Here is an 8,619-nt window from a genome sequence, read left to right on the forward strand (position 1 = left end):
CGATCAGCGGACAATCGCTTGCTCGAGACAATCATGCATAAAAGCGCCGTAAAACGCAAAGCAAGTTGCAAGATGCCAGGCCGGCTCGTGTTCCACGCGAATCTCGGCGAGTTTATGCGAGCACACACGCACACGAAATACGCAAGCACCGCAGAGACAAGCACTGACGGATCGCGGACGCGATTGCCGCGGATTGTTTCGCGACACGAGCCAAAAAGTTCTCTTGACGCCCATTGTTGATCCCGTTCTCGAAACTTGGAAATAGCCAGCCGGACAAACGGCGATGGCTATTCTCGCCACTACGGACAATTTAATATAGAAATGGACAGGTGACTGGTCAGAACTGAAACTCAAGACCCAGACACATAGCTGACGTATATTCCTCAAGTATATTCGCGTTCGCGTTACACCTGTGCGGAATCGAGATGCACAGTGCGACATTTCAGCGGTCCATTATAATTTAAAATTGCACTGCTTAATGAAAGACCCTAAAATTAAAGAATCACTGTTCAAAAATGTGTTGTAACTGCATGAAAAACGTCGTAGAATCAGGTAGAACAATGTAGTCGAACATTGAAACGGAAAAGCGTGACTAACAGTTATCGTTCACGTTTGTTCTTCTAGATCGGTGAAGCATCGCACTGTGGCTCGGTTCGAGGCTCGTCGAGGTAACCGAGACGTTGATGAGGACACTTCCGGATTACTTACCATCGCACCTGAGGCCTTGCCGGAACAGGCCGTACAACAAGGATCCGCAGTGGTCGCAAAATGTTGGCGACATGAAAGTGTGGGTGCGGAACCTGTGAGGCACATCTACCTTGAAACGCTCCCTCAAGTACTGCCATTGAACAAGTATCAACAGAATTAGAACCATCTCAGTTTTCGCCTGAGCAGATCGTATAAATAGGAAGGATGATGATCCATTGGACTCTTAACATCTCGAACCGTTTCGTACCTTGAACCGAGAGATAAAGGGGACCAACCTGATCGAAGATTAATCGTAGACTGGGTAACAATTCAACTTTCTAACAACCAATCGATCCTAATACAACGACTACAAACATTTACTATCTTTTTCAGGTGCCTGACCGAGCAAAGAACAGTGTCCAGTCTGAATCTTCGATAAAGTTGCAGAATATTCGAAATAGGAGCTAGACCTGAAGCAAATGTTAGGTGGTCCCACAAGCTCACGAGAAATTTTACAAGCACTCATAACGTTGGCATCGATCAGATTCCATTGCGTGTCTGCTAGCGAACATTTCATGTGTTTGTAAAGTACAAAATTCTTGCAGTGAGACCTGGAATGCTAGCAAAATCGTTGTATGCGTTTGCAGAGTATACAAATCTTGAAAGTGCTAAGAGATAACTCTCTCTATAATCTGTAGACAAACACGGAATGAATCCTGAGTGAAAAATATCGCCACGTGCTTGCGGGACCACCGAATATTCGGATCCTCGAAGATCGAGCGTGAAAATAGCAGGTCGTTTCGTAAATCAGTCAGTCTAGGATGTAGCTGCATCGACGGGCAAACAAACAGTCGCGTGCACGCAGCATTCGCGTTCTCCTTTAGCGAAGATTCACTGCGTTCGAGGAAAATGGCGGCTCGATTTTCGATGGAACCCGATGATGGAATGCGAGAGAGAAAGAGATCCGGAACAGTCTCCGTAGTGTCTTCTGCGCTCGCTCTTAGAGAACATGGTCGCGCCAGTGATGAAACACTTACTATCGTAGTCTCCGATTCCCTGCCGCTCTCCGGACACTTGGTCAACAATTTGTCGTGGCACTTCTTGTGCACCGCGGTCTGGCAGGCTGAAACACGCGTGCGATCATCATCATTGCTAGAAAATCATCATCGCTGCTTCTCATTCTTAAACTTATTATAAAATGCATGGTATCCACGCGGCATGAATGGAAAGCTTGCTACGAAGCTGCAGGAAGGTAACGAACATGGTTTTTAACCCTTGTGCACCGTTCGGAAAGATCATCTATATTTTAAGAAGAAATGGACCACAGGCGCGCAATCTATACAAACTGTTGACGTCAGATTCATTTATATATTTCAGGAAGAAGAATTACAATTGGAAGCGGCGTGCACGGGGGTTAAAGCGGACAACTTTCCTAGCCTCGGACAGGATCAAGGATCTCTTCCGGTTCGACGTGGCGGAGAGCTATTTACCTTGGCACTGGTATCCCTGCTTGCCGAATCCCCTGCAACAGAGAAAAAAAGAGAGAGAGAAAGAGGGGGAGACTACACGCGCTTTAGATTAATCAGCCAACGCGTTCCAACGCGAAGTGGCCGATACTTGAATAATGCTATTCTATTTTTAGGGGCCTCTCTGTATCGGAGCGGCGTTCCGCAACCGCTGTTTTATGATAAATCGAGGCACGCCCCGTGTTGTTAGCAGCCAACTACGCGTTAGAACCGAGCGCGAGGACTTTGACGAACGCGTGTTTACTTCGGGAACATGTTTCCTCTTCCGTAAACGTTAGGCCTTCGACAAGTAGCCGCTCTGTTCGAACGCGGCTATTTATCGAACATCTGCCAGAAGTATTAGGTCAGTGCAGGGCCGGCGTGATCGACGCCTATTTGCCCTTCATTATTTTGCACAGGACCCCGCAAAATATAGCGCCGACCCTGGGTCAGTGCAACAATTCCTGCCCGATTCCTTATTGTATTTTAACGTTAACCTACCGAGCACAAAAAGCGGCTCATACGTATTACATTATAAAAATTGATCACTTTCAGTCTCACCATTTTTATTATAATATATAGTTGCATTAAGAAATGCATTCAACCATTTCTCATTCGGGCACGAACTTTTGCACCGACCTAATCAAAATCTGAGAACGCTCCGCGATTGTAGCACTGCGGTGAACAGTTACCAGAGAAAGTCCTTGCAGAAGGCGCAAAAGGTCGGCTGCCTGAAGAACTTGGCAACCAGCTTGTGACCTCGAACAACGTGCACCTTGTTCTGTTTCACGGCGCCTCTTCTCCTGGTGATAGCCCCACCGACCTTCTCGTGGATCCCCTGATCACCCGCAACCGACGCTGCGATGTCCCTTCGAGGCACCCTGGTCTTGTACACGTACGTCTTCGCGGTGGACGTCGACGGGGGCAGGTCCGCTGGGTTCAGGATCGGGACTCTGGTCCTGAAACGTTACACGCCGATCAATTTACTGTTCTGAGAAATTTACTCTTTTTTTTCTAAATACATCGTTTTTGAGATCATCGATCGTCCCGGCACTTTTGGAAGACGCTGTATATATGTTTGTACGATATTTTACTATATCAATCTTAAGATTTTCCTCATGACGGAGTTTAGGACAATGTTCTACTATTTTAATCGTTTCAGGATTCTAGGACAAGGTTCTACCATTTCAGCTGTCTCAAGGCCTTTACGTACCGGTCGGCTCACCTGTATATGTAGCCTTCCGCGGGCGCGCGGACTTGCGAGCTCTTGCGGTCCGCGGAGGACTTGGACCGGTTTGACGACGCGCTACTTCCAGTGTTCCACTTTTTGGCGTGCGATCCGCCGGTGAACATCATCTTGCGGGTTTCAATTGGAACCGTCAATGGCTCACTACGAGTCTGTTTCTCGTCATTGAAACTGGCTCCGCCGCCTCAAAAGTTCCCCTCTTTTTCAAAGGAGTTCAGCTTCCCCTCACTCACGAGGACCGGACGCCGAGGATACGTTTACGTTGGTAAGCAGCTACTATTACTCTTCCATCAAATCAGTATTACATAAGCAGTTTCAGCTTATTAATTTCTCTAACAATCAATGATACCAGAGCGAAGAGGAGGTAACTTCTCCACGCCTGTTCCGCTGGTCATCTAGTTCGCTGCTCAAACACTTGCATCAGAAGACAATAGAGTGTATTCCTACGCTTCGATCTCATCGTCGCTTTCGCCGTTTATCTCAGCTCCAGCATGAACGTACCCTGAGGCCCGGTGAAGGACGTGTGCACCTCGAGGGCGGTTTCTGTCGGACACCCGGCCGCATCCTCCTCGGGAAGCTTTCACAATGATCGGAAGACTCGTTATTCTCTCATTCTTTTCAACAACAACAGACAGCGAGCGAATCAGCGTTGAGATAACGTTCGAAATTCGTTTACAGTTGACGACGACGACGGCGCGTGTTGGCAGCGACGACGATGGACAACCATCGGCTAGGCAGCGTTGTTGGCAAGCAGCCTTCGCGGAGAATCGAACAGAGGGCCTCTGTTCCTATCCTTGATGACAATCTAAAAAAAGGTAGACTATCAAAAACCCGCGACATTCCTCTTCAACGCACCACTACGGACTTGATCAACCTTTCTCTCTCTTTCTCTTGATCTCTCTCTCCGTTGCGTTCACTGTTCTGACAAATTAGAAGGGTGACTAATGCGCGGGGGAGGAAGCAACGTCACGTCGAAGAACTGCCTGCGGGAAGAACGTGGCGGCAGAGAACCGAGTTTCCCTCCGTGTCCGGGCTGTGTTCAGGTTCCCGTCCCTGTGGGTCCGGACGATCATTGTCCGGCGACCAAAACCCAGCGCCAGCCAGCGACGTTCAAACGTCAGCTACGCGGCACATCTGTCGATCGGTGCACAACCAATTAGATCCGGTACGGTCTCGATCACCGCGGAGACCTCCTGGTGAACAAGACACGGCAGAAACGGCGAGACTCGGTCACCACAGCGGCCCGAAGCCCATGGATCATCGATACACGGGGCTGTCGAGAACGCAGGAACTGAATTTTGACGCCTAAAACGCTGTAGGTTTGCGCGAAACTCTCGAATCTATAAATATCAGCCTGTTGAATGCCGCCCGCCATCGGACCTCCTAGCGCCGCAGGCGGAAAATATTCTAGATCCCTTGTATCCGATGCGATCTCCAGCCTGGAACGATTTTTCTTTACCAGAATTCCACTTTCATGATTAATTGGCCTGTAATCAAACGACATCAACGACAGTAGAAAGGTTTTCTTTTCTCATTAGCGTTTAATATATTAAAAATATCTGTATATAAACGAGAATCGAATAGAACGGAAAAGGTTGATACAGAGTAAAGATGAAACTGTCTGTATTTAGTTAAATGTAATTAACGATGTGTACAGTGAATTTTCTTGTTTCTGTATGCAGAAAGTACAGAGAGAAACGAGGTTACTCGCGGATCGTACCTGGTGAATAGCGCTTTAAGTAATCCCATTGTTCGTTTACTGGCGCGTGTCACAAGAAAGACGATCGTGACGAATTAATCGCTCTCGCCCGGGTAAGCTCTTCGAGCGCATGTGTTCGTACGTGTGTGTGTCGTACCCGGTCGAAGCATGATTGATAAATATATTGCTAAGCAAAATGTTAGAGAGGAGCCGCCTCGAACACAGCCATACAACTTCACACGGTCTTGCTGGCGCTATTTACAAATTAAAGTACAATTAGTTACAGGGGGTTCGATCGTACACGCGTCGACATTTTTTTCCGCTGTTTCTTTTTTTCTTTTTGTGCTCGCAACAATGGTCAAGATTCGCGGCGTACACGCGCGTGTGTGTGAGTATGTGTCTCTGTAGGTCGCTGTGTGTGATTTACAACGGAATCGTTTCCATACCTTGATCGTTCACGGTAAAACTACGCGTTGAATAAAGAGAAACCTAACCACAGTAATCGTTCTTGCGGTTTAAATTACTACAGCCGACCGGGAAATAGAAATCTATTATACGAGGTATATCGTTATGATAAAAGAGTCCTATCCCTGCAGAGGAATCCGAATTAAAAATACGACACGCTGCTCCTCTTCCTCATTTCTCGTTCCCTTGTCCAACGATTCCTCTCGTTGCTCCTCTTTCCACGATTCTCCTCCGCAACTATATGTATCATAACTATTATCAAAAGTATCTGTAGGTGTCTCTCTCTCTCTCTCTATGTGTATGTCTGTATGTCTGTACGCCAACGCATTCATTTAAAAAGAAAAAGAATAAACCTTGCCTCGAATTCCATTCGTGAAAGAATCGCGTATCGATTGGGAATGATCAGAAGAGGCGTTCCGTGACCGCGAAAACTATAAAACGAGAAAAACTGTCGAAAATGTATAGTAGTCTGCGCGCTATGACATAGGGTACAGGGTAGAGGGAGAGATCTACGATTTAATTTGTCGCGCGTTGATCGATTTCCGTTCTGGTCACGGAGAGCAGGCGCGCGTGCCCAACGGGGATCGAGATCGAGATCTACAACTTCCAAGTGAAGGCACAAATCATAGCCGTTCTATTGCGCACGCGTGTACTATTATAGACAGGGCCTGATATTTAGAAACGTTCTTCTCTCATTCGACTCTTCTCGCGCGGACGACCTCCGGGTACCAGGATGTACCCGAACCGAACTGAAACGTCTCACAGCGGTGGTTGAACGATTGTCAGTGATCGGGCGCGATCTTCTTCGGCTGACGTTCCTGGGCGCGTTTCAGCCGTTGTTGCAGAAGATTGTGCAGCTGTTCGATCTCCTTTGGGGCGGCCTGGACGATGAAGATGCGGATAGCGCCATGGACGTCCATCGCTGTTAATCTAAGCGACTTAGGCGCTGCTCTTTCCGCGGTCATGCCTGGCCAGACTTTCGTGTTCAGAATCAGTCTCTGGGTGCCGGCGGTGCGACCCACCAGGCGGGATTCTTCGTCGTCCCGATCGTTCAGTCTCAACGTGCCTCTTCCTCTCTCCTGCCAGCTACCGCTGGCTTTGTCGAAGGCAAACAATTTACAATTGATTTGCAGCACGTTCGTCTCGCCCTCCTCGCCAGTCAAAGGAGTCACTTCGTTATATTTTCTCTTGTTCGCGCGGTTCGCCTCTTCGAGTTCCTGTGCTGCTTGCGTCAAGGTCAGGCCTGGTCTGGTCGTGGGACGGCACGCGACTGGAGCATTCGAGAACAAAAGCTCCGCGGAGCCGTTCTCGTTTGTACTCTCCTCTTTCTTCTCTTTGTCGTCCGCGTTCTCCGTACTCTCATCCGTGTCGTTCGCCACCATCACACGCTCTTTCAGATTCTGACCGAAGACGAAGCTCGGCTCCGAGGTACTGGCCGCCACCGCATTATCTACACTATTACTTTCGTTATCCTTCGTGCCTGCACCCAACGGCAAGAACCTGCATTGTGCCTCCTCCAATGGTTTCTCATCCTTCTTTGTCTCCTTCTCTGTCTCTACCTTGTCTTCCTCCTCCTTCTCTTTCTCTTTCTCCTTTTCTTTCTCCGTCTCTGGCTCCTTCTCCGTTTCTTTGTCCTTCTCCGATTCTTCGGTCTTGTCGTTTTCATGCGTGCTCTCGATGCTCTTCTCCTCTACAGAGTCATCCGTAACTTTTGCAAACGGATTTTGGAATTTCGCCGGCTGTAGAAACGTTTTACTGATTGGCTGTTGGCTGATCGTCACCGCTCCCAACTGGGAGGGCCTCAGTATAGACGCTCTTCTCTTGTTAGCGAAGGATTTGGTGAAGTTGTTGCTCCCGAACTGATTGCCAAATTTCGAGGCAGCTAGTATTGGATCTGAAAGCGAACCGTACAAATTACTTTAATGGTACTTGACACATGTATCTCGATGAAGTTCACTTACAATGTGGTTTACTCGGAGACTTGTTGGAACTCGATGCAGAGGCCTCTGTGTTATTCTCGGAAGGTGGACTATCCATTTTCTCTGGAACTAAACGTAGTGGCTGTTAACGTATGATAAAGCGATAACGTATGCATAACCTGTGTATCGAAGAATAAATATTTGCGCCACAAACGATCTGTGTTTAAATCGATCGTCGTGGAACGCACGGGAGAAAGAGAAAGACGCGTCGAACATGATCGAGGAACACTGTACGAAAGACTACGAAGAAAACAATTACACGTTGAAAACAAAAAGCGTCGGAGTGTATTTACCAGTGGCAGCGTGTTTAGACGGGTCCACGGACGGGTCCTGGGGCGGGTCTACCTTTAAAACATAAGCCGGCCTGCTCGTTTCTTCGTTGCTCTCTAGAGAAAACACGAATCAAACGATTAGAACGATTGTCAAACAATGTTGCTCGGTCAATCTGTCGAAATCGAGCGCGAGTAAATATTCATGCGGAACGATCCACGGGACGCAGCATCTCCCGGAGAACTCGACACCGACGGTCCTCCGGTTCTCGCTATTCGTCCAATTAACGCACAGTTCGAATCGATTGGTTTATTATTTCATCGGAGAGGAAACACAAAACGCACCCTTGCAGTCCGCCATTTTTTACGTGGAAGTGATTACGCCGTCGCCAGTGTCATCTGCCTGTGTTTTTTCGAAACCGCGAGAAAATGGCGGGTTCGTGCGGTCAGAGGTTCGCAACTTTGTTTTCCGATCTCGCACTGCTGATCAATCGATTATCGAGGATTTGAATAACGAATATACGTGATTTATCACTTATACTGCGGATTTTATGCATTTATGACAAAAATTGGGTACGTACAATTTAAAGCAGTGGACATGTAAAAAATATTGTGTTACTTTCCATTTTTATTTGGTTCCTGTGTCCTGCAATCAATCCGCAGTCTATTTATCGCAGCGATCGCAGAATCACGATCACGCTCGTGATTTTAACTTCATTCACCCCGTGATCGTGATTTTTTAATCTACAGTGAATTTGCTTACTGTCGT

At 47.7% G+C, this 8,619-nt stretch overlaps 3 protein-coding genes across 6 annotated transcripts; 1 reads left to right on the forward strand and 2 right to left on the reverse strand.

The window, feature by feature from the left end:
* Window positions 1-708: 708 nt before the first annotated feature.
* On the reverse strand, window positions 709-3,555 carry LOC143218844 (uncharacterized). 4 transcript variants are annotated; one of them, XR_013011179.1, is made up of 6 exons: window positions 3,418-3,555; window positions 2,885-3,151; window positions 2,178-2,209; window positions 1,725-1,810; window positions 984-1,117; window positions 709-838 (listed from the first exon to the last, which is right to left on the reverse strand). XR_013011179.1 is itself a non-coding variant. In XM_076444367.1 (5 exons), the coding sequence occupies exons 1-5, from the start codon at window positions 3,546-3,548 to the stop codon at window positions 932-934; spliced, it is 540 nt and encodes a 179-aa protein (XP_076300482.1). In that variant the 5' UTR covers window positions 3,549-3,555; the 3' UTR covers window positions 807-931. The 4 variants fall into 4 exon arrangements, 3 of the variants coding, with proteins under 3 accessions (XP_076300482.1, XP_076300481.1, XP_076300480.1); XM_076444367.1 differs by lacking the exon at window positions 984-1,117 and having other exon boundaries at window positions 807-955; XM_076444366.1 differs by lacking the exon at window positions 709-838 and having other exon boundaries at window positions 881-1,117.
* On the forward strand, window positions 1,773-4,024 carry LOC143218852 (uncharacterized). Its single transcript, XM_076444375.1, has 5 exons — window positions 1,773-1,939; window positions 2,065-2,556; window positions 2,903-3,272; window positions 3,355-3,703; window positions 3,791-4,024. Exons 1-2 carry the CDS (start codon window positions 1,910-1,912, stop codon window positions 2,401-2,403), a joined length of 369 nt encoding a protein of 122 aa, XP_076300490.1. The 5' UTR covers window positions 1,773-1,909; the 3' UTR covers window positions 2,404-2,556; window positions 2,903-3,272; window positions 3,355-3,703; window positions 3,791-4,024.
* Window positions 4,025-5,044: 1,020 nt separating this feature from the next.
* Window positions 5,045-8,316, reverse strand: Ranbp3 (ran-binding protein 3). The gene is made up of 4 exons (XM_076444348.1): window positions 8,196-8,316; window positions 7,875-7,967; window positions 7,564-7,650; window positions 5,045-7,496 (listed from the first exon to the last, which is right to left on the reverse strand). Exons 1-4 carry the CDS (start codon window positions 8,209-8,211, stop codon window positions 6,385-6,387), a joined length of 1,308 nt encoding a protein of 435 aa, XP_076300463.1. The 5' UTR covers window positions 8,212-8,316; the 3' UTR covers window positions 5,045-6,384.
* Window positions 8,317-8,619: the final 303 nt, after the last annotated feature.

This window comes from Lasioglossum baleicum, chromosome 20, assembly GCF_051020765.1.
Source record: "Lasioglossum baleicum chromosome 20, iyLasBale1, whole genome shotgun sequence".
Lineage (NCBI taxonomy): Eukaryota > Metazoa > Arthropoda > Insecta > Hymenoptera > Halictidae > Lasioglossum > Lasioglossum baleicum.

Bases quoted from the DNA above. Each gene is read 5' to 3' on its own strand.
- LOC143218852 (XM_076444375.1), top strand. From the start codon at position 1,910: ATGGAAAGCTTGCTACGAAGCTGCAGGAAG. The intron at 1,940-2,064 runs GTAACGAACATG...TATATATTTCAG, and splicing joins TGCTACGAAGCTGCAGGAAG to GAAGAAGAATTACAATTGGA.
- LOC143218844 (XM_076444365.1), bottom strand. From the start codon at position 3,548: ATGATGTTCACCGGCGGATCGCACGCCAAAAAGTGGAACACTGGAAGT. The intron at 3,152-3,417 runs GTGAGCCGACCG...GTAACGTTTCAG, and splicing joins GCGGAAGGCTACATATACAG to GACCAGAGTCCCGATCCTGA. The intron at 1,811-2,177 runs GTAAATAGCTCT...CGCGTGTTTCAG, and splicing joins GCAGGGATACCAGTGCCAAG to CCTGCCAGACCGCGGTGCAC.
- Ranbp3 (XM_076444348.1), bottom strand. The intron at 7,651-7,874 runs GTAAATACACTC...CACTACGTTTAG, and splicing joins GTCTAAACACGCTGCCACTG to TTCCAGAGAAAATGGATAGT. The intron at 7,497-7,563 runs GTAAGTGAACTT...GTTCGCTTTCAG, and splicing joins GTCTCCGAGTAAACCACATT to ATCCAATACTAGCTGCCTCG.